At 39.3% G+C, this 26186-nt stretch overlaps 1 protein-coding gene across 1 annotated transcript in view; it reads left to right on the top strand.

Moving 5' to 3' along the window:
- Positions 1-26186, top strand: part of LOC134324031 (glutamate receptor ionotropic, delta-1-like) — a 235094-nt gene that overhangs the window by 192680 nt on the left and 16228 nt on the right. The window contains exons 6-11 of the mRNA XM_063005682.1: positions 10031-10204; positions 15065-15226; positions 15453-15572; positions 16758-16859; positions 21739-21936; positions 22049-22361. Coding sequence (XP_062861752.1) covers positions 10031-10204; positions 15065-15226; positions 15453-15572; positions 16758-16859; positions 21739-21936; positions 22049-22361 — 1069 coding nt within the window. The remainder of the gene's footprint in view (positions 1-10030; positions 10205-15064; positions 15227-15452; positions 15573-16757; positions 16860-21738; positions 21937-22048; positions 22362-26186) is intronic.

Below are 26186 nucleotides of genomic sequence, written 5' to 3'. Positions count from 1 at the left end.
ACTGATGGTACATGACAGGCACACTACTGACAGTGAGTTTATCTGTACTGACACTACAAAACAGCTGCCACAGTATTGACATGTACGCTCATTACTGACACACTTCAACATTAAAGTACATTATTTTTCGTTTATTATTATTCGTTTGGCTTAAATGACACATCACTGACTCACTGATGGTACAGGACAGGCACACAACTAACAAGTGGCAGACTGTTAACATATTATTGACTCACTGCAGGAACATCTGTACTAATACACAACACTCAGTTGCTCTTTGTTTGACAATACTGATGCATTATTTTTACACTACCACTCATTTTTGACACACTCCTACAATACATTACTGTTACTCATTGACTAATGACAGACCACAGGCACACTGCTAATATTAATAAGACACTAGTGGCAGACTACTGACACATCACTGACTCTACAGAGACCCCAGACTACATCTATTTATAGAACTTTTAGCCACAGGTATGGCGCAGTGCGACAAAAACAGAACTTTTAGATGTAGGTATATCGCAGTGTGGCTTTACTTAGAGTCAAGACTAGACCCCAACTGAGCCAGAGGCAACAGTAGATAAGAAAACAGGCTTAAAAGGGGAACACATCCTTTACTGGGTGACACCACACAGCAAGATCAGGTTCTGAAATAGTCCCAGTATAAGAATATGTCTCTGCATGTCCAGGTCACTGAAGCAGAAAGTGCAGATGGCATTAAGATGAAGAAATACTGGGAACCACAGCAGGGTTTCAGCATCAGGACCGTGCACCATTGTTGAAACAGACAGTTTGGAAGCGTGAGAGAAATCACAGCATGTGAATTCTAACAAGATTTGACAGACAAAAGTAAAGTACATAAACTTAAACTGTTAGCTCTAGCTATGGCAATGTTGCTAAAAGTTGGCCCACACATAAGGGCACCCTGAGTCATCAGAGACCCACTGTCTTTGATCATCAAACCTGAATGATCAAGTGCTAGATTTATGGAATGTTACAGAGAGCTAACGTTTCAGTTTACCTTGACTCTATATGTCCAAACACACCCCGATCTGCTTTTTTTTTTTACCCAGAAGAGAGGCTGTTATCAAAATGTCTGACAACATAATGATGTCTTCGGCTCAGAAGATTTGTAGGACAAAGCTCTGCCTGCGTCATGCTGGTTTCTATTACTTTTGGTACCTTGTATGCACTCAAGGTGACTTAGAATGGACAAAAAGTTTAGGTACTGTGTGGAGAGACCTTACTGTGGTTGTAGTAAAACTAAAGGCTGCAACTACTTATTATTTTAATCATTTCTAATCTGTCAATAATTTCTTACCATAACTGATTTGTTGTTTAATTAAAATAACACACAATGACCTTTTTACTGTTGTCATTTCATTACACTTTGTGGGCACAGAATACAATTACTGACTGTAGCATATCCGCACCCTTCTGTTCTCCTATATCAATTAAAAAAAGACCCCACAGTATCTGCTCCATCCCCCCACTGACCAGATTATGTATTACTATTCTCGTTGCTGCAATGACATTAACATAGTAATAACATGGTTCTGTGTGTTGTTCTGGTGTGTTTGTAGCAGATGCAGCGATATTGCTGGGATTTTTAAACACATCAGTGTCAATGCTGGGAGTGGACTAGAGCTCCAACTGAAAATATGAAGTGTCCACTGTTAAAAGAAGATTAACACACATTATTCGTTAAAAAAGATAATATATATACTGATCAGCCATAACATTAAAACCACCTTCTTGTTTCTACACTCGCTGTCCATTTTATCAGCTCCACTTACCATATAGAAGCACTTTGTAGTTCTACAATTACTGACTGTAGTCCATCTGTTTCTCTACATACCTTTTTAGCCTGCTTTCACCCTGTTCTTCAATGGTCAGGACGCCCACAGGACCATCACAGAGCAGGTATTATTTAGGTGGTGGATGATTCTCAGCACTGCTGTGACACTGACATGGTGGTGGTGTGTTAGTGTGTGTTGTGCTGGTATGCTGGTATGTGCTGGGATCAGACACAGCAGTGCTGCTGGAGTTTTTGAATACCGTGTCCACTCACTGTCCACTCTATTAGACACTCTTACCTGGTTGGTCCACCTTGTAGATGTAAAGTCAGAGACAATCACTCATCTACTGCTGCTGTTTGAGTCGGTCATTTTCTAGACCTTCATCAGTGGTCACAGGATGCTGCCCATGGGGCGCTGTTGGCTGGATGTATTTTTGGTTGGTGGACTATTCTCAGTCCAGCAGTGACAGTGAGATATTTAAAAACTCCATCAGCATTGCTGTGTCTTATCCACTCATACCAGCACAACACACACTAACACACCACCACCATGTCAGTGGCTAAGAATGACCCACCACCCATAATATCTACTCTGTGGTGGTCCTGACCATTGAAGAACAGCATGAAAGGGGGCTAACAAAGCATGCAGAGAAACAGATGGACTATAGTCAGTAACTGTAGAACTACAAAGTGCTTCTATATGGTAAGTGGAGCTGATAAAATGGACAGTGAGTGTAGAAACAAGGAGGTGGTTTAAATGTTATGGCTGATCGGTGTATGTTCCTAATAAAGAGGCCAGTAAGTTTAAATAGTTTGTAATTATGCCAACAACACTACTGCGCCTGATACACTCATACCAGAACAACACACACTACCATGTCATTACCGTCATTGCAGTGCCTAAAATAATCCATCGCCCAAACATTATCTGGTTAGGGGGGTTTGTTATGACCAGTAACTGATAGGATACAGTCAGTAATTGTATACACACAGTCAGTAATAGTATACTCACAAGGTTCAACTGAACAATAAGTACAGTTGAAAAATTTTACATTAATGTACACACCAGATAGGTGTACCTGATAAAAACATTATATAAAAATGTATTGAATGTTATCTAACTAAATTAAAAATATTACTACAGTAAAATAGTAATATTCAGTTACTGGTTAATGAGAAAGAAATTAAGATCAGGTCAACTGGTGTAAAGTCACCATTAAACTTCTAAACTGGAGGTCAGAAGAAATTCAACTCCTGTGCAAAGTTACAAAAATGGACACTAATGACATTCCAAACTACTGACTCATTTATTACTATTAATGTCTGGCTCATTCCTGACACAGCGCCAACATTATTGACAAACTTCTGAGTACTGATGCCACTGATGTATTATGTGAGGCGCTACCGACTGACACTGCTGACACACTCACTTCCTCTTTCTTTATCTAGTCCTTTCTCTTATTTTCTTTCTCTTTAATCTTTAGAGGTGTTGGGCTCTTAGGGGCAGAGAGTTTATTGAACAGATCATGCACACATAGACTGGACTTCTTTGATCTTGAGTACTGGTTGTGTGTGTGTGCGTTTGTGTGTGTGTATGTGTGTGTGTGTCTCCTGGTTTAACACACACTTCACACTGGGAGGCATGATACACTCTCAGCAGGACCCACACTGCTCTGAACCAGCAGTAGTTTTGGACAGTGTACACTCGAGTGTATTACTGTGGGAGGTGAGAATTTGAAGGCTGAAAGAATTATTTGTGCCCCTCACAGGAGATACAGTCCGAACCCCACCTGCGGATGCTTAATACCATGGATAGTGATGAACCCTGGAGAAAATAATTACAACATAAAACAAAATAATAATAACAAATGTATTTTTTTCCCTATCCATACATACTCATAATAAAGTTTAATGTATAAATTAGGCACAGTAAGAGATTACCATTAATAATAATAAAATAGTATGGTGATACTACGTTTTAGCAATCAACAGTTTCTATCTCTCCACATACTTTATGGTTTTTCTGTGTTAGCTGAATTCCCAGCATTACTACTTCTGTGCATTGGGCCATATTAAGTCAAATAAAAGTAATTTGAAAACTCAGCTCTGTGATAGCACAGCAGTTGATCTGAACACTGAGGCAGTTACTATGTGACTAACTATAAGTATTGTACACTGTGTACACTGTACAAAAAGATTATTATTTATGGAATTTTCATTTAATTTCTTTGAACCCAGGTAACTAAAAACATCATCATGCTCTTATGCATTTCCTTTTTATTTAATTTCATTCAGCATTAGCTCACTTCATAATGTATTTACACTGATCAGCCATAACATTAAAACCACCTCCTTGTTTCTACACACACTGTCCATTTTGTCAGCTCCACTTACCCTATAGAAGCACTTTGTAGTTCTACAATTATTGACTGTAGTCCATCTGTTTCTCTACATACCTTTTTTAGCCTGCTTTCACCCTGTTCTTCAATAGTCAGGACCCCCACAGAGCAGGTATTATTTGGGTGTTGGATCATTCTCAGCACTGCAGTGACAATGACATGGTGGTGGTGTGTTAGTGTGTGTTGTGCTAGTATGAGTGAATCAGACACAGCAATGCTGCTGGAGTTTTTTAATACCGTGTCCACTCACTGTCCACTCTATTAGACACTCCTACCTGGTTGGTCCACCTTGTAGATGTAAAGTCAGAGACGATCGCTCATCTATTGCTGCTGTTTGAGTTGGTCATCTTCTAGACCTTCATCAGTGGTCACAGGACGCTGCCCACAGGGCGCTGTTGGCTGGATATTTTTGGTTGGTGGACTATTCTCAGTCCAGCAGTGACAGCGCTGCTGTGTCTTATCCACTCATACCAGCACAACACACACTAACACACCACCACCATGTCAGTGTCACTGCAGTACTGAGAATCATCCACCACCTAAATAATACCTACCTGTGGAGAGTCCTGACCATTGAAGAACAGCATGAAAGGAGGCTAACAAAGCATGCAGAGAAACAGATGGACTACAGTCAGTAATTGTAGAACTACAAAGTGCTTCTATATGGTAAGTGGAGCTGATAAAATGGGCAGTGAGTGTAGAAACAAGGAGGTGGTTTTAATGTTATGGCTGATTGGTGTATGTATTTATTTTTTGGAAATAATCTATTTTTATAAATACTGCTTTTGTGCAAAAGTATTCAAACTATTTAGGAAAACAATATAATTGTAACCTTGCTTGACTACTGGGCTGTTTTAGGAGGACTTTATGTAACCCAGCTCTGGCAGCCCTAAATATACTGGCATATAAAGCCTTAGCGCATTAAGCAAGAAAAAAAAAAAGAAGAAAAAAAAAGAAAGAATCTTTTACAAATATTGCCAAAAGCAGAACTCACAGTTGGAGCATGTTTTTGGATCTATGAAATGCAGTTTGTAGGCGTTACAAGGCACAGTTTTGGTGATACGGTTCAGTTTCAGTGAACTAAAATATAATGTTAGATGCAAAGTAACTATAGATTTTGGCAGCACATTTGGCAGATTTACAGTGTGTGTCGTCCACTTCTTAAATCCAGCTCTCTAATCATTTTATAAAGTCTGTTGAACACAACACTGCAGTGCTGCATTTGGATAACTGAGCCAAGGCAATGGTTTTTTGATGAACAAAATCCCATCTGAAATGAGGACCAGTTCAAATAGTTGTTTATTAAAATAAGCCAACAAAAATGTTTTGAGGCTGAGGTCTCAGTGTTGGATGTTTTTTTTTTTTTTTATTCTGTTTATGAATGTTTCCTGTTTTCTGCCAATGTAGTTGCATCCAATTATCCAGTTGGATCTCCTCTACTGTTGCAGACCGTGATTGAGGAGGGCAGCGCCTAACACAGTAGCCAACAACTTATTTTGACCTGCTCAAGGCAGGTTCACACAGGGATCAGTATTGCGTACAGTCTTGCAAAGATCTCCATTATTCACAGTCTCTGTCCAGGCGTCATCAAGTACAGCAGCAATGACGATTCCTTTTGGCCTGTTTTCTCTCAGACATAGCCAGTGGCAAATGTATAGGCGCCTGGCTAGCCAACAGCAGATTTAAGATTCAAGATTGAGTTCTCAGAAGCATGTCTTACCACTATGCCACTTCAGCGCCCCTTACCCAGGCATGTTTTCTAAAGCCACAGAAATCCAGTTTATTTGACCAAATCTCTCTCTGACAATGCATCAACGTTTCAGCAAATCTTTGAATCAAATCTGAGCACACGTAATGGAAAAAATCCAGCATGGTTCTTTAGGGTAAAGCTAAATATCATTATCTATGCTGTCTTAAAGAAGTGGATGCTGCATGATAACCGAGCTACATTTAAACAAATGTAGATTTTTACTGCCCACAGGCCTAATGATGCAGCACTCTCAGTTCATCATGGCGCAACAATAAATGCCTCTTCATTTAAATGTCTTCAGGTGACTAATGATTAGGAAGGAATACAATCCATTCTGACTCCCAAGAACATCAGACTTTTCCCCAATACTTATTTCCTTACATTCTTGGACAAATGATTAGGAAGAAATACAATCCATTCTGACTCCCAAGAACACCAGAACTTCTCACAGAACTTATTCGGTTACATGCCTGGGTAAATGCAGAGCCTGCAGAGAGCCAGACATCAATGCAGAGCTCGCAGAGAGACTGAGCCAAACATAAATAATCAATCGTCTTATTTGTAGTTCAACTCCTCAAGCACTACAGATCCTTAAGTAGCAGATCTACTAATGATGCTGATTATTTAAATGCAAATAATCTGAAGCATCTTGTTTCTGTTCAGAATGTTCAGTGCAGGATGTAAAATTTAATTAACACATGAGCGACCTCCTACAGGATTTACCTTATTTGAACCTTTCTCTTTAAGTTGGTGCAATAGTTAACTGACTGCAAAAACGTACTGCCGTAAGGACATCTTCTTCCCACAGAATGTATACACATTAAATTTTAACATTATTTTGGTCTATGAAATTAAAGCTTATGGTATGCCAGCAGCCTCAGAGCAGCTGGCATACCACACCAGAATGCCATGGGTGAGTATGCTTTCCGCAGTGCTGCGATTAAAGGACACCAGTAGCTGCTTGGACAGGTTGGCTTTCCGTAGTGTTCTTAAAAAGTAGAGCAGCGTCTGTGTTTTTTCACTAGAGAGGTGGTGTTGGCAGTCCTGGTAATGTGTAAGAATAAAGAATCAGGAAAAAATCAAGAAATGTGTGTTAATAAAGCAGGAAATAATGTGTGTTAATACCCCTAAGTTGACTTTATATATATATATATATATATATATATATACTGTATATATATACTGCCCGATTGCATCATGCATCCTCTTCACCAATGTCGATCCCTGCTCTGATTGAGGAGAATGAAACTAACCCATGCCCCCCTACAGTGTATCACAAAAGTGAGTACACCCCTCACATTTCTGCAAATATTTTATTATATCTTTTCATGGGACAACACTATAGAAATAAAACTTGGATATAACTTAGAGTAGTCAGTGTACAGCTTGTATAGCAGTGTAGATTTACTGTCTTCTGAAAATAACTCAACACACAGCCATTTATGTCTAAATGGCTGGCAACATAAGTGAGTACACCCCACAGTGAACATGTCCAAATTGTGCCCAAAGTGTCAATATTTTGTGTGACCACCATTATTATCCAGCACTGCCTTAACCCTCCTGGGCATGGAATTCACCAGAGCTGCACAGTTGCTACTGGAATCCTCTTCCACTCCTCCATGATGACATCACGGAGCTGGTGGATGTTAGACACCTTGAACTCCTCCACCTTCCACTTGAGGATGCGCCACAGGTGCTCAATTGGGTTTAGTCCATCACCTTTACCTTCAGCTTCCTTAGCAAGGCAGTTGTCATCTTGGAGGTTGTGTTTGGGGTCGTTATCCTGTTGGAAAACTGCCATGAGGCCCAGTTTTCGAAGGGAGGGGATCATGCTCTGTTTCAGAATGTCACAGTACATGTTAAAATTCATGTTTCCCTCAATGAACTGCAGCTCCCCAGTGCCAGCAACACTCATGCAGCCCAAGACCATGATGCTACCACCACCATGCTTGACTGTAGGCAAGATACAGTTGTCTTGGTACTTCTCAACAGGGCGCCGCCACACATGCTGGACACCATCTGAGCCAAACAAGTTGATCTTGGTCTCGTCAGACCACAGGGCATTCCAGTAATCCATGTTCTTGGACTGCTTGTCTTCAGCAAACTGTTTGTGGGCTTTCTTGTGCGTCAGCTTCCTTCTGGGATGACGACCATGCAGACCGAGTTGATGCAGTGTGCGGCGTATGGTCTGAGCACTGACAGGCTGACCTCCCACGTCTTCAACCTCTGCAGCAATGCTGGCAGCACTCATGTGTCTATTTTTTAAAGCCAACCTCTGGATATGACGCCGAACACGTGGACTCAACTTCTTTGGTCGACCCTGGCGAAGCCTGTTCCGAGTGGAACCTGTCCTGGAAAACCACTGTATGACCTTGGCCACCATGCTGTAGCTCAGTTTCAGGGTGTTAGCAATCTTCTTATAGCCCAGGCCATCTTTGTGGAGAGCAACAATTCTATTTCTCACATCCTCAGAGAGTTCTTTGCCATGAGGTGCCATGTTGAATATCCAGTGGCCAGTATGAGAGAATTGTACCCAAAACACCAAATTTAACAGCCCTGCTCCCCATTTACACCTGGGACCTTGACACATGACACCAGGGAGGGACAACGACACATTTGGGCACAATTTGGACATGTTCACTGTGGGGTGTACTCACTTATGTTGCCAGCTATTTAGACATTAATAGCTGTGTGTTGAGTTATTTTCAGAAGACAGTAAATCTACACTGCTATACAAGTTGTACACTGACTACTCTAAGTTATATCCAAGTTTCATGTCTATAGTGTTGTCCCATGAAAAAATATAATGAAATATTTGCAGAAATGTGAGGGGTGTACTCACTTTTGTGATACACTGTATATGTGGGAAGCAAGCCATATGCATCTTATCACCTACACTTTGACGAGTGCAATGCGGATCAGCACTGTACGGAGAGACACACCCTGAGAGCACTCTTTTCTCATCTCTTTGCAGGCGCCATCAATCAGACAGCAGAGGTCACAACTGCACCAGCTATGAGAAAGAGACCCTATCCGGCTTAATCCCACTCATATCTGAACAACAGGCCAATCGTTGTTCATGTGGCCACTCAGCCTAGCCGGCAGGCAGAGCTGACACTCGATACGATGTATTTGAGATCCCAGCTCTGGTTCCAGCGTGTGTTTTTACCACTGCGCCACCTGAGTGGCCTTGATTTTATATTTTTGGTTGGAGCATTATTTTTCTCGCAACATTGCCATGAGTTCCCAACAACATTGCTGCACTTACTACACATACTATGATGTTATTGCCATCCAAACACATCAAGATCAAAACTCAAAATGGATTCAAAATTTGCACACAAGCATTTGTATAAATTGGAACTATGGTCAGATAAAAATAGCATTCTTTAAAAGTATATTAGTTTGTCATTTTCAGAGGAAGAAGGGTAGCAGATAAGATCCCAGAAGCATTACACTTCAAAGTGAAATATGATTGTGGGAGCATCAGAGTCCCGAAGCATTACACATCACGACATTACATGCATGGACCAGGAGTTTTAGAATGCTAAATCATTTACTGAGTTTGTCATTTTACATATTTAACATCTAATTAAGGTTATCAGTTAATCCAGACCTTTATGGTTCAATGTGTTATGTTAGAAAATAGAAACACAAATCTCTGTAAAGCTCTGCCCCAGTCTGTAACACACGTCTGCCGATATGTAATAATGTAGGACTAAATACCAGACACAGCGTGGAGGAAATCCTGAAATTAAAGAGACATTAAAATTAAATTAGAGTTCATGAGTTAAGTTATCTTTACATGTTAAATAAAGCAGTTTAGTACTGTCAGTTATTCTTACCATCAATGGCTTATCACATTCCAGCAGAGTTATTATCATATTAACAGTGTGTATTAGTGCATTTAATTATAATGTAGATAAATCATGCAGTTACGGTTGTTATAGTGCATTAATAATCCATGGAAAATTACAATATTGGCTGTTAGAATGAGCTGCCAACAGTGAACTTATGATAAATGCACTAAGCCTTCTTATACTGCAGGTGTTTGTGTGTGTGTGTGTGTGTGTGTAGGAGGTGAGTGACGCTGACATCATGGACCTGGTACACACCTCTCTAGGCCGACTAACGGTGATCAGACAGATTTTTTCTGGGTGGAAAAACAGTGTGTCTCATTGCCGCAGGAATAACCAGCGAGCCAAATCATTGCTGTGTCAACCACAGGAGGAATATCTACACAACCTGCAGGTAACACACAAACACACACACACACCACTAGAAGTGTGTGGACACCAATCTTAATTATTGAATTTGCATATTTTAACCGTACAGATAACAAGTGTGTATATATTATACTACAAAATGAATTTTAGTTGCCCGTACCAACAGAACTGTGCCTGTGGGCACAAAGACTCCAACTGTCTGCACAGAGCCTTGATCGCAGCCTCGCTGTACCCCTCAGGGAGGATTTGAAATGTTGATTGTGAGCCTGGTCCTCTCATTCAATATCATTTCCTGACCTCAGACTCTTGTGGAAAGCCCTCACAGAAAATTTAAAGCTGTTATAGCTGCAAATGGGGCTGCATGTTAATATTAACGTTCAACAGGCTTATGGTCAAGTGCCCACACGTATTTATTCATATTGAATATCTGTGCAACCTGCAGGTGACCCACACAGATACAGTGTTGTAGAAAAGTATTTAAACCCCTTTTCATTTCTTTTTATTGTCATGCTTAATTGTTTAGGATGTGCGAACAAGACAAAGGTAACCTGAGTAAAAACAAAGTAAATATAAGAAAAAGTTTTTAATAAATATGAGTTTTTATTAGGGCTGGCACCCATCCGATACTCTGTATCGGTCCGATATTGGCCCAAATCACTGGATATCGGAAGGAAAAAACATGTAATCTGATCTGATACTGTTGCTTAATGTAAAAAACACTTAATGTAAATAACACTTAATGTAAATAAGGCCATTGTTTGTGTCTTAACAACGAACACACGAAAATACATTCCAACAGAGTGTCGTTTATTGCCAGCTCACTCGGCAACTGCCGTAACAAGGTGCATCTTGATGACATCATTAACATGTGCCACTGATCTACAACTCATCTGCAACAGCCATTCAGAAATTAAAACACACTGATCTACTTAAACTTTTAGCATTTAAAAAAATCATCTACTACTGCCACATCTAACAACACTGTTTAAACACAATAAAAACGACTTTATAAATGATACATCGCTCACCTGAGATAAAGAAAACCTCTTGTCCCGGCTTGGAGATCTCTCACATCCTCAACCATTAATCCATTAGTGTTATGAAATAAAACAAACTACACTGTTTCCCGTTTAGCCACAGATGTTCTCTTCAAAATGTATTTATTCCTTTAGAATATTTGTTTCACAGTCTGAGCATTGTTATTTAGATAGCTAGTTTAACCATGGTGCATTGAGACATGTATTATTACTGCTTAGTTGTTTGAGAGGAGAAATGATGGTATTGGATTGGAATCGGTATCAGCAGATACTCAGTTTGCAGTATCGGTATTGATATTGGACATAAAAATGTGGTATCGAGTCAGCCCAAGTTTTTATATTATCCTGTCATTTACATCACCAACTGGACTGCGAAAAAGTATTTCCTCCCTCAGGTAATCAGCTAGTTAATCAAATTCAGTTACAGACTTGGTTTAATTAGACTACACACCAGGATTAATTACTGCCACCCTACTTAACATCACTTTATTAACATTTAACATTTCCAGAAATGTAAAGGAGGCTAAAAGGTCACAACTGACAGCACACTCTGCAGCAATAAGAATAGATGAAAAAAGTTTATGAAATGTATAATTCTGGGACTGGCGCCCCATCCAGGGTGTTACTGTGTGCCATGCGCCCATTAAAAAGCTGGGATAGGCTCCAGCACCGCCCTTCCCACCCCCCGCGACCCTAATTGGATAAGCAAGACAGTGAGTGAGAGAGTGAGTGAGTGAGTGACTCATTTTGGTGAGAGCCATTGTCTACTTTCATATACTATTGTTCCAGAAGGGGGACAAAAGTTCCTTAATACTGCATCAACAACCCAAATAAACATCTAAGAAACTGCAGGCCTTACTTGCCTCAGATCAAGACAGAATTCATGATTTCACTATTAAAAGGAGAAGAATCTGAGAGTTGCAGAGCAAAAACACTTCTAACTAAAAGCTCAATGCAAAATCCCATATTTACAAAAAAACAACTTTTGCAATGCGCAATGTTTTGAGGACTGATAAGAAAAAAGAACATGTAAATAGTTTGCAGCTTTAATCTCTGGGTGCTTTGCCATAATTGATGGAACCTTGAATTTGGCTCTCTACCAGAAAATCTTAGGAATAATAGCTGGTCATCATTTCATAATCTAAAGCTCAAGGAGAATTAGGATGTGTAATTATTTAGGAGAGAGATTCAGATTGCCACTTCTGTTGCTGCTAAAAATGCCGTAACCAGTTATTATGTTTAGGGAGGCAGTTATCTTTTCATATTGGTGATAAAGGTGATGAAAAATCCCATATTCACCAAAAACAATGTTTGCAAGTCTTAAAGCACAATGTTTTGAGGTCTGATAAGTTGACAGTAAAACTTTTTTGGAAGACAAGTGTAGCAGATTCAAGTGTCATTAAGCTAATGCACCATTCCACTGTAAAAGCATCATACATGTAAAAAGAACATGTAAATAGTTTGCAGCTTTAATCATGGGTGCTTTGCCATAATTGATGAAACTTTGAATTTGGCTCTCTACCAGAAAATCCTAGGAATAATAGCTGGTCATCATTTCATAATCTAAAGCTCAAGGAGAATTAGGATGTGTAATTATTCAAATGAGAGAGATTCAGATTCTCAACAGCAAGGATTGCCACTTCTGTTGCAGCTGTTGGTGCTAAAAATGGCACAACCAGTTCTTATGTTTAGGGAGGCAGTTATCTTTCAAATCAGTGATAGAGGTGATGCAAAATCTCATATTTACCAAAAAAATTAAAAAAAAATTGCAAGCCTTAAAGCACAATGTTTTGAGGACTGATAAGTCAACAGTGGAACGTTTTTGGAGGACATGTAGCAGATTCGAGTGTCATTAAACTAACACACCATTCCACTGTAAAAGCATCATACATGTAAAAAGAACATGTAAATAGTTTGCTGCTTTATTCCTTGGGTGCTTTGCCATAATTGATGGAACTTTGAATTCTGCTCTCTACCAGAAAATCCTAGGAATAATAGCTGGTCATCATTTCATAATCTAAAGCTCAAGGAGAATTAGATTGTGTAATTATTTAGGAGAGAGATCCATATTCCTCAACAGCAAGGATTGCCACTTCTGTTGCAGCTGTTGGTGCTAAAAATTATTATGTTTAGGGAGGCAGTTTTCTTTATATAGGTGATACAGAAAAACAAAAGGCAGCCAGCAGTTGTGCAGAGTTGTTGAGGAGAGAATTCAGATATGTTAGTGAGGCTGGTTCAAACTGACAGGGACGCCACAGTAACTTAATCTCTCTATACAACTAAGGTGAGCAGAAAAAGCTTTCAGTACACACAACCTATCAAACCCTCTGACAGCGTAAACTACGGTCAGGCTGGGACTAGCATATCAGACACTCTTCATGGCCAGAACTGTGCGGCTGTCTTAAATTTGCATTTCTTATCTTAGGTAAGCTGAGCCGTTAAAATAATTGATTGCTGGCAGACTGCTAAAGAGACAGGTAGCAGTTTTGTGAAATTAGCATTATTTCTGTTCAGGCAAATCCTTTATTTGCCAGGCAGACAGTGGTACGTAAGCATTATTTATATTTAAAAATAAAAACTTAGGCAAAACATTTCAAAAACAGAAGATCGAATGAATAAAGTACAAAGACTTAAAACAAGAAAGGCTTTGTAATGCCTGTAAGAAAGTGAAATTTGCAGGAATTAAGAGTAATTCAGAGGTGGAAATACAGAGACTAATTAGTCAATTTAATCCAGACGAAATCAATAAGATGTTGAGAAATTGACAAAATGCTACCTCAATTCTGCAGACTCGATTAACACAATGCTCCTGAGGTGTGAGGTCAGATAGACCTGACATTGTTTGGCATGGTATATCATTTAATCATCAGTTTCTGAGTCTTAATTAATGAAAATTTTATTGAATTTAGCAGCAGTTTGGCTAGATCTGAAAGACAGCTAACATAAAAATCACCTTGATAAACAATTTATTAATAACAGAGATCAGCAAGTGCAAATCAGCAGTTATAATAAAAGTGTACATGAAACAAACAAAGAAACCATGCAAAATTGTGTGCTCTACACAGCTTATTTGGAATTCCAGAAGTGCCTTCTATTGCTCTAGTGTTCCGGTTGACATTTAATACAATATCACCCAACCAGACTGCAAATTATTTTATAAAAATGTAGCAGCATGTCTCACATTCAGATAGGAGGTTAAATTACATGGTTCACAACCTGTAAATGACTTTCATACTTGTTGGGGAAAGTTAGGGAAGGTGTATTTATGAATCCTGGTAAACATACTAGTCTAAATTCATGGCAATTACTGGCTAATATGTTGCAGTAGCAGCCTGAACATGGCCTCTTTGCACAGTGAAATGTTTTTGATGTGACCCAGAGTAACAGACCATGACGGCAGTCAAAAGCCAGTCTCGTGAGTCACGCATCGGCAATAAACACAGATGAGCCAGAACATTAGGAGCACCCAACTAACGTGCTATAAAAAGCATTGCGAAATGTAAGGCTGAGGCTGTCTACCTAAAGGTCGGGGTATTGGGATTCCCTGCCATTCCTGCCATCAATAACTGATGGGAACACTGATAGATATCAAAAATAGTGAATGGAATATGTTCATTTATGAGCATTTCTGAATACTGGGGTTGCAGGTCTCCCCCAATATATTATAATTACTGCCTCGACGAGGTGGATCAGTTTATCTTGATAGCATTATCAGCAGGTAAACAGGTAAAATCCTTTGTTTCTAAGGACAGATTTGAACTAAAAGTAAACAGCTGAAGTTTGCTGATTAAGTACAAATAATAAAAAGCCAGTATAAAGGCAATAATAATCTATTTCACTGTCCCCAGGTTTCCAGTCTGTACCTGTACGACAGCGTGTTGATGTTAGCAAATGCCTTCTACAGGAAGTTGGAAGACAGGAAGTGGCATAGCATGGCGAGTCTAAGCTGCATGAGAAAGTCGACCAAACCCTGGAACGGGGGCTGGTCTATGCTCGATACCATCCAGAAGGTGACGAATAATAAGATTAAAATAATGGAAAAAATGTATAAATAATAATACATTTAATAAAATAAAATGTTTTTAATCATTAATAGTTTATTTATTTTTGTTCATTGTTTTTATAGGTAGATTAGAAAAAAATATCCTGAGAATATAGTTTATTGGGGTTTTTTTTTTATTTTAAACAATAATATAATTAAAAGGTTATTTTTTATTGTTGTTTTTTATTTATTAGGGGCGGATCTCTGGGCTGACTGGACTGATGGATTTCCGCAGTAATGGAGCAAATTCTCACGCTCAGTTTGAGATTTTGGGGACAACATACAGTGAGACGTTTGGAAAAGATGTCAAACGTGTGAGTGATCCCAAATTCTCTAGTTTAGTTCAAGCAGTGTGTATTTTATTTAAACTATTATGAGAGTCCAGACAAAAAAAGAACTTCTAAATGGTGCTGCTGGTCCTGTAATTATGAGGTCTTAAGTCAAAGTTTACACCAATCAGCCAAAACATTAGAACCAAAGCCCTAAAAATGTGCATGCAATATACAGTATACATCATGTCACAAATTACCTTTAAAACATTAAACACTACCACAATTATCATACCACAGAGACAGATAACATATCAAGGTTGTAGGAAGTGATGTACAACACCACATTGATTTCTAAACTTGTAACCAACAGAGGATGAGAAATTATAAACACCATTTTCGGAAGCCTGTGACATTTTGTAAAACGCAGTAAAATTGATTTATTAATTATCTTAAACCTTTATTTTACTGACAAGTGTACAAAGAAGTAAAACATTCCAGTGTCCAGTGTTTTACTGACCAAATTAATTAATTGTCTAAATGTAAACATATTTAGAATTAGCATTAAAGGTAACCTAAAATATTAATAAATAGTCAAATGAAAACTATAAATTGGAAAAATAGATACAGATAGATACAGGATATAGCAAATAGACAATCAAGATAAAAAGAAACTATGGAAATAAACTCTTAACAAGCTAGTTCATAGACTCAACCAGCGATTTGGTCCACTGGGAAGATACAACCAAACACTCAATAAGATAAAAAAGGGGAAACAGAGGCAACTGAACAACCCAAAAGCCGCAAAGGAGTGAGTGGACTCAGCCCTGAACAAAGCGTTACCCCAGGTATAGCAAATAATTCTTGCAACCTACATTTTGTGTTCACCTTCACTCCCCTAGAACCACCCCAAACCCCCAGCAGCCCTGCCACTTGCTCTTGTATACAGAATAAAGAATTTAGCTCTTTGCTATCTTATCTACAAAGAATAAAGCATATAACTTTTTGCTTGTTTATGTATTCAAAACAGAGCAGCTACTGTTCCTTTAGGTCACGTAAACGGAAGCGTCTGCTTTTGTGGAAAGCAACAATTTAAACAGATGTGGTGACTTCATGTGTGTTGGAGTTGTTACTGGCTGGTAGTCAGGCAGATAGAGATAAACATTATTAATGCAGCAATCAGACACACCATTGTCACTCTGTTTCTGTCTCTCTTTCTTTGTCTCACAGTTAGCATTATGGGACTCTGTTCGAGGGATGAATGGCAGTTTGAAGGAAAGCAGAATGGAAAGCGGGATGGATGGCGTGACGCTGAAAGTGGCTACGCTCCTGGTGTGTAATTTAATGCTTTACCATTACAGTGTACATGTGTGTTTTGCAGTTCCCCAGGGGAAACACTCTTACTCTAACCATGAATGGATATTACAACATTAATCAAGAGTATGTGACTCCTGCTTAATGCCATAAGAATACACACTCCGAACACAGGGTAATAAAAAAAACTGGGAAAACAGGAGGTCAGCATAGGACTCTACTCATTTGATCAAAAATTCAATCAAAAGCAAGAAGCAATTAAGCTGAGCAAATATAGGTGAACAACCTTGGGTGTATATGCCAAACACTGGAAGCTTGACAAAGCCAGGATTTAAACTCATAACATTCACTAACAGTAGTACAGATTGTCCACTGGTCCACTGATTTTAAAAACGTGAACATATTGTGATATAAACCATACTATTGCAACATCACTCTGTTAACCTAAGACCCTGGCAGTTAAGATTCAAATAACATACAGGACTTGAAAAATGAAGGACTTTTAGAATCCAGGAGTCTAGAAACATATGACTCAGGACATAAAGGACTCTTGGAATATATGGACTTAAACACATACAATTCTAAGACTCTAGGACCATCATGAACTAGGACTGAGAGACTTTAATAACATAGGTCTGTAAAAAACATAGACCCTGGAAATATAACCTGTCCATACAAGCCAAGCAGCCACCCTGATGTTTGAAAATTCCAGGACCCTACTGAACCACAGTAAAAGTCAAACAAAGGCATCTGTAATGAAAGGAAAGATGGTACAATAGTGCATCTCTCCAGAAGTGGCCACAAGAAAAACACTTCCAGACAGTCATAAAATCCCACCAAAATATCTAATAACCTACAGACATCTCTAGCCTCGGGTAGTAACTAGGCAAATGGGAATATTGCAGCAAGAAAGAAACCATAATTATGATAAAAAACCAACTCAGTTCTCATCTGACATTTGCAAAATCTGGGTAAATTTTCTATGGACAGATGAGTCAAAATTGGAAAACAGGGGTGTCATTATTCTATTCTTCTTTTTTTTCTTCTAATAATAATAATAATCATAATATATTTCTAATTTTATTTTGGCTGCTTCCGTATTTTTAGCCGTCACCACAGCGGATCATTTTGGTTCACGTAATTGATCTGGCACACACTGGATGCTTTTCCTGACACAACTGTGGCTGTATTCAGTTCAATCTGACCGATTATCTCAACTTGAGAATATCCTGAAAGCAAAAATAAAAATAAAAATAGGCCTCTTTTAATATAGAGCCCAGGGGATACAGGACACTAAAAAACAAGTCCTTGGGTAAATAGTCTGGGGAATATAGAACCCTAGAAATACTCTGAGGTCACAGTCCTTTGAAAAAGGACATACAGTAGACTTCTGGAAATATAGGACCTTGAAAACAGATGACACTAATAATACAAGTACAAGAGAATATACATAGGACTTATACAATAACGAGAAAAAATGGGCCACTGGAAATTACATCCTGGAGGCATTTACATCCTAAATTTATAGGGCTCTGTAAGCATAATGCACTGGTATTTGGGACTCTGGGAATACAGTACCCATGGACTGTAAAAACAAAGGGCTATGGGGCAGTATTCGGGCAGTGAATTCTATAGAGGTTACCAACCCCAACCAACAATCAGACATAATACAGTGACTTTATGCTGTAATTTACGTTACGTTTGTGTTTAGATCTGAGATTTTGAGATTTTAGTCCTGGTTTGCTTAGCGGTCACACTAACAAATTTACAATCAAACCAAAACCAAAAAAGTGACATATGACGCACGTATGATGCAGTTTGTGAACCTGTCGTCATGTAACATAACAGAATTTTCTATAACACAGTACACTGATAGTGTTCACTTTATGCTTGTATACTGAATGCATTTTGTTCTTTTGGGGTTTGCAAAGTCATCTCTCACCTCCCCGTAACTCTGACCAAGTACACTTTGTTTCTTACTTTATGAGTTCAACAAACCATAAATGCGCTTGGTTACAGTAAAAACAATGTACCATGCTGGGCTTTATTCACTTATCTGGAATGAGTAAGTATACCTGCTGGTATTTTTACCAGCTAGAGGAGGTGATAAAATAAACCAAGGAGTCAAAACAGCACCAACAATTTCTCCGCTGTACATTTATCTTCATAATAACAATTGTTTTCGATGCACTCTGTTCTCTTATAATGCGTTTAGTGTCATATCTTGTGACATCATGTCATGTGTTTGGTTCGTTTAGATGCTTTTGGCTGTATTTACGGATGAATGATGTAAACAAAAAAAAGCAAAATACATACATGCATTAAATTAACAATACTGTTAATTTTCCTGTTGGTTAAAGTGTGGTTTTCTGTTCACTCAGTATCATAGAAATATTGCTGTTGTTAAACACTGATCTAAATTGGCCATTTTTTTTCATTTACATACCACAGGGACCAAAATGTAACAGAATTGCATCTGGAATCACTTGAAAATTACTGTAGCAGTTAATGCTAAATGTAGCATAGTCCCAGTGGAATTAATGGGTGTTGAGAATTCAGGTAGTTGAAATAAACTGTCCTGGGAAAAGAAAATTTTAAAGCTGTTGGAATTACACCAATTACTAGTGTTCTGGATGATTTACATATCAAATGTGGTCTGACACATAAGCACACAAACACACACACACACACACACACACACACAAACACACACATTCTGTCTAAACTAAAAGTCTATCCTCTCTTTCCAAGAAATGTTTATTCATCTGAACCATTTTAACAATTTCAGAGAGCCTTAATACTTAATACTAAAGGATCTGTGTTCCCTAGTCCACAATGAGAACACTTATCTGCAGATAAAGACATCTGTATATTGTGGCTAATTTTACTAGGAATGGGTATTCCTAGTAAGAGAAAATAGTAAAAAAAGAATTCATTTGCATAATTACTGATGATATTTCACAGCCCTGTATTAAAATTGACCTATAGAAAGGCTTGATATTATGTTTAATTTTTATACACTCCAATTTATTATGTTTGGGCATTTTATCAGCTCCACTTACCATTTAGAAGCACTTTGTAGTTCTATAATTACTGACTGTAGTCCATCTGCTTTGTTAGCCCCCTTTCATGCTATTCTTCAATGGTCAGGACCACCACAGAGCAGATATTATTTGGGTGGTGGATCATTCTCAGCACTGCAGTGACACTGACATGGTGGTGGTGTGTTAGTGTGTGTTGTGCTGATATGAGTGGATCAGACACAGCAATGCCGATGGAGTTTTTAAACACCTCACTGTCACCGCTGGACTGAGAATAGTCCACCAACCAAAAATATCCCGTCAACAGTGCCCTGTGGGCAGCTTCCTGTGACCACTGCAGAAGATCTAGAAGATGACCAATTCAAACAGCAGCAATAGATGAGTGATCGTCTCTGACATTACATCTACAAGGTGGACCAACTAGGTAGGAGTGTCTAATAGAGTGGACAGTAAGGTACACGGTATTTAAAAACTCCAGCAGTGCTGCTGCTTTCTGATCCACTCATACCAGCACAACACACACTAACACACCACCACCATGTCAGTGTCACTGCAGTGCTGAGAATGATCCACCTCCTAAATAATACCTGCTCTGCGGTGGTCCTGTGGGGGTCCTGACCATTGAAGAACAGGGTGAAAGCAGGCTAAAAAAAGATATGTAGAGAAACAGATGGACTACAGTCAGTAACTGTAGAACTAAAAATATATATATATATAAATTAACACAGCTTTGAATAATTAGTTTATTCTGGAATAAATAAGGAATCTCTACACAAATATGCGTTTCATATATTAAATTAACAATAATAATATACATGATTATATAATGATACTAATACAGATTTGCCTTTTCACCCCCAATAAGTGAAGACTGCTGCATATTGGATTGTGTCTGTGTGAACACAATACTGATAATGCCCTCCACCAAATGAGCCCAGAGTTGTTCCTGCGTAGGGACCCAATTATTTAAATCGTATATTAAAATGCTAGTTAGATAAAATAAGAAAGAAAGGTACGTCCGTGTCAGTTTTGGGACTTTGGGGCAAGATGCTCACTTAAATACTTAGTAATAAGGTGGATTTTCAGTCACCATTTAAAAACAGCAAGAGACTCAGCTTTTCAGACAGCCAGAGAAAGGTCATGATACCCCCTGGGTGCCAGTTCAGAGAAATGCTCTATGGTCGTCTTTCTTCAGTCCGGAGGGGTGAATCAAGTTAAAAGTACAGTGCAAAGTACAGCATTGTTTTAAAGTGCTTCCTGGTGGATAAGAGCTGGTGTGCTTTTGTCTCGGTCTGTAAGCACTGTTATTATAGATCTGGAAGCAACTACACTCCTTCTCTAAACATGACAAGCTAAATTATTGCCAATGAGTTTTCTTATTTTATTTGAACATTATGCTGATTTTTCTTAATGTTTGGGTGCAAAGTTTAGACACTAGCATCACACATAATTTTGGGGCAGTTTATTGCTTTTTGTTTTCTATGTACTTGTTATTCCTGCGACTGCTGGCTGCTCTCTGACCTTCTTTATCATTAAGATCTAAGGGCATATTGGCAAACATCATTGTTAAATACTGTATTATATTATATTATATTATATTATATTATATTATATTATACAGCACTGTGTTAGGAAATAATATGCTTTTAGTTCTGCTACAGAATCTAAGAATCAGTCATTATATAAATTGCAGCTACTCTTGAATCTCAGCTTATTGCAGCACTAACTGATTTAATTGCAGCATCCTATTTACAAACTGCAGCACAAAATCTGCTAATTACAGTGTTACTGAGCTAGCAGACTGATTTACATGTGTTTATTGGGTTTGCTTTTTTATATGAATTTTTTCTTTTTAGGAAGAGCCCTTCGTGATGGCGGCGGAAAGCATTCTTGGACAGGCAAAGCAATATAAAGGGTTTTCCATTGACGTTTTGGATGCTCTAGCCAAAATCCTTGGCTTTAAATATGAAATTTATCAGGTAGAGGATGGAAAATATGGCTCCTTACAACCAAACGGTTCCTGGGACGGCCTGATCGGAGAACTTACCAAAAAGGCAAGGTTACACTTATAGTTAATTATCAAATTAATAAGCAATTGTTGAATTTGTAGAGATGTAAATGTGTTTATCGGTGTATTTCACTGTATTGTTGTGTGTTGTGCTGTAGAAGGCAGACTTGGCGATTTCTGCCATCACTATTACTCCTGAGCGGGAGAGTGTGGTCGACTTCACTAAGCGATACCTGGATTACTCTGTTGGAATCCTAATGAGCAAATCAGTGGAGAAGCTGTCAATCTTCTCTCTCTTGGCACCCCTAGACCTCTCAGTATGGGTGTGTATCGGTGCCACAGTGCCCGTGATGGGGGTGGTGATCTTTATTCTGCGTCGTGTACAGGCTGTCTGCTCACATCAACCTGCCTCTGCCAACGCCTCCCTTCTCAACACAATGTGGGTCGTGTATGGCGCCTTTGCTCAGCAAGGTAACCACACACACACAAAAACTAATACATCCTAAAGTTAGCACTATTAGGGCAGGCCAATGGAGTTCCTTAACACTAAACTTGCTGAACTATGTCTTTATGGTCCTCGTTTGGAACAGGAAAGGGTCTTCCCAAATTTGGCACAAAGTTGGAAGTAGAAAGTTTATTTTATAAAATTGGTTTTACACATTAAAGCTCTGTTTTATCTATCATAAACTAGTGTGGAATAAAAACTACAGCCACATTTCCTGGGTTAAATCACCCCTTTAAACTTGGGCCCCAAACTTAAAAGAAACTCTTTACAATGTCTAACATGAAGATGACAATCAAGGCAAAATGATGCACTCATGACTTTGGTTCAGAAATTGCATCATAATGATGTGCAAAATAAGCTAAGACTTAAGAAATCACATTGTTGGTTGTGAATGGTACTAATGGAAAAGCTTACCTTATCTGTACATTAATTTCCCATTTAATGAGCTACACCTACCATACAGTGTATCACAAAAGTGAGTACACCCCTCACATTTCTGCAAATATTTTATTATATCTTTTCATGGGACAACACTATAGAACTAAAACTTGGATATAACTTAGAGTAGTCAGTGTACAACTTGTATAGCAGTGTAGATTTACTGTCTTCTGAAAATAACTCAACACACAGCCATTAATGTCTAAATGGCTGGCAACATAAGTGAGTACACCCCACAGTGAACATGTCCAAATTGTGCCCAAAGTGTCAATATTTTGTGTGACCACCATTATTATCCAGCACTGCCTTAACCCTCCTGGGCATGGAATTCACCAGAGCTGCACAGGTTGCTACTGGAATCCTCTTCCACTCCTCCATGATGACATCACGGAGCTGGTGGATGTTAGACACCTTGAACTCCTCCACCTTCCACTTGAGGATGCGCCACAGGTGCTCAATTGGGTTTAGTCCATCACCTTTACCTTCAGCTTCCTCAGCAAGGCAGTTGTCATCTTGGAGGTGTGTTTGGGGTCGTTATCCTGTTGGAAAACTGCCATGAGGCCCAGTTTTCGAAGGGAGGGGATCATGCTCTGTTTCAGAATGTCACAGTACATGTTGGAATTCATGTTTCCCTCAATGAACTGCAGCTCCCCAGTGCCAACAACACTCATGCAGCCCAAGACCATGATGCTACCACCACCATGCTTGACTGTAGGCAAGATACAGTTGTGTTGGTACTTCTCACCAGGGCGCTGCCACACATGCTGGACACCATCTGAGCCAAACAAGTTTATCTTGGTCTCGTCAGACCACAGGGCATTCCAGTAATCCATGTTCTTGGACTGCTTGTCTTCAGCAAACTGTTTGCTGGCTTTCTTGTGCGTCAGCTTCCTTCTGGGATGACGACCATGCAGACCGAGTTGATGCAGTGTGCGGCGTATGGTCTGAGCACTGACAGGCTGACCTCCCACATCTTCAACCTCTGCAGCAATGCTGGCAGCACTCATGTGTCTATTTTTTACAGCCAACCTCTGGATATGACGCCGAACACGTGGACTCAAATTCTTTGGTCGACCCTGGCGAAGCCTGTTCCGAGTGGAACCTGTCCTGGAAAACCGCTGTATGACCTTGGCCACCATGCTGTAGCTCAGTTTCAGGGTGTTAGCAATCTTCTTATAGCCTAGGCCATCTTTGTGGAGAGCAACAATTCTATTTCTCACATCCTCAGAGAGTTCTTTGCCATGAGGTGCCATGTTGAATATCCAGTGGCCAGTATGAGAGAATTGTACCCAAAACACCAAATTTAACAGCCCTGCTCCCCATTTACACCTGGGACCTTGACACATGACACCAGGGAGGGACGACGACACATTTGGGCACAGTTTGGACATGTTCACTGTGGGGTGTACTCACTTATGTTGCCAGCTATTTAGACATTAATGGCTGTGTGTTGAGTTATTTTCAGAAGACAGTAAATCTACACTGCTATACAAGCTGTACACTGACTACTCTAAGTTATATCCAAGTTTCATGTCTATAGTGTTGTCCCATGAAAAGATATAATGAAATAATTGCAGAAATGTGAGGGGTGTACTCACTTTTGTGATACACTGTATATAATTACTGACTGTAGCTGACTGTACCCCATCCATCAATAAAAACACTGTATTATCAGATATTAATTTGTTGGTGGACCATTCTCAGCACAGCAATGGAATTAACACGGTAATGACATTTCACTGGTGTTGCACAGATATTGGTGTCTGATAAGGCAGCTTATTAAGGACTTTGTTATAAGGCAAACAAACCCTGTTAGACTAATCTACTCTCTAGTCTTGTATTAGTGGACTTTTTCCTGATCATATGGTAATGTTGCCAGCTTTGAAACTCTCAAATGTATTTAAATTCCCAACAGCCTGGTTCATTAAAGCAATAAGCCACGAGAGACCGTGCGTTACTGCGATTTTATCACGGGGAAGGATGTTTTGGCACGACGCGAAGCGGAGTATACTCAGATACATGTCCTATAAGTGCAATACAAAGACGCAATATGTAATATACACTGATCAGCCACTCAGCACTGCAGTGACACTGACTGCACTGGTGTGTTAGTGTGTGTTGTGCTGGTATGAGTGGATAAGACACAGCAATGCTGATGGAGGGTTTTTTTTTTCTTTTTTTTTTTTTTTCTATTTTTCCCACTTTTTTACCCCAATTTTCTCCCCCCCAATCTAGTCGTGTCCAATTACCCTGATTGCGTCCTCCATACTGATTCGACCCTTCACCGCTGACTGAGGACGCCTCTCAACTGACATACGCCCCCTCCGGCACGTACAGTCAGTACAGACTGCATTTTTCACCTGCACATGTCAAGTTCATACACTGACGGGCACTGTGTATGGAGTGCCACACCCCCATCAGCATTATTCCTGTGCAGGCGCCATCAGTCAGGCAGGGGCCGCAGTTGCACCAGTTATGAGGACCTATGATTCGACTTTTTTTTATCGTTGCCAATTATTGTTCATGCAGCCGCCCAGCCCAGTCGGAAGGCAGAGCTGAGATTCGATACGATGTATTCGAAACCCCAACTCTGGTGTGCTAGTGCACTTTTTACCGCTGCACCACCTGAGCGGCCCTGATGGAGTTTTTAAACACCTTACTGTCACTGCTGGACTGAGAATAGTCCACCAACCAAAAATATCCAGCCAACAGCGCCCTGTAAGCAGCAATAGATGAGCGATCGTCTCTGACTTTACATCTACAAAGTGAACCAACTAGGTAGGAGTGTCTAATAGAGTGGACAGTAAGTGGACACAGTATTTAAAAACTGTCTGATCCACTCATACCAGCACAACACACACTAACACACCACCACCATGCCAGTGTCACTGCAGTGCTGAGAATGATCCACCACCTAAATAATACCTGCTCTGTAGTGCTCCTGTGGGGTTCCTGACCATTGAAGAACAGCATGAAAGGGGGCTAACAAAGCATGCAGAGAAACAGATGGACTATAGTCAGTAATTGAAGAATTACAAAGTGCTTCTATATGGTAAGTGGAGCTGATAAAATGGACAGTGAGTGTAGAAACTAGAGGTGATTTTAATGTTATGGCTGATCAGTGTATTATTCATATTTTTATGTAAATATTATATTATATTTAATTTATATAATAATATAACCAAGTACATTACTAATTTTAAAAGTGAACCCTTTAGTGTAAATAACTACACACTATGTGTGCAATTGTCTAGCAGCTATTAAGTCAATTTTAAAAAAATTTAAGGTTTTTCACTTAGTTGTCTTTTCCTTTATGTTTTACCACCCTTCTCTTGTACTGCTGTAACAAGTTA

This window comes from Trichomycterus rosablanca, chromosome 12, assembly GCF_030014385.1.
Source record: "Trichomycterus rosablanca isolate fTriRos1 chromosome 12, fTriRos1.hap1, whole genome shotgun sequence".
Classification (NCBI taxonomy): domain Eukaryota; kingdom Metazoa; phylum Chordata; class Actinopteri; order Siluriformes; family Trichomycteridae; genus Trichomycterus; species Trichomycterus rosablanca.
Note: the sequence above shows the minus strand (reverse complement) of the source record. Positions and strands in the feature narration are given on the sequence as shown.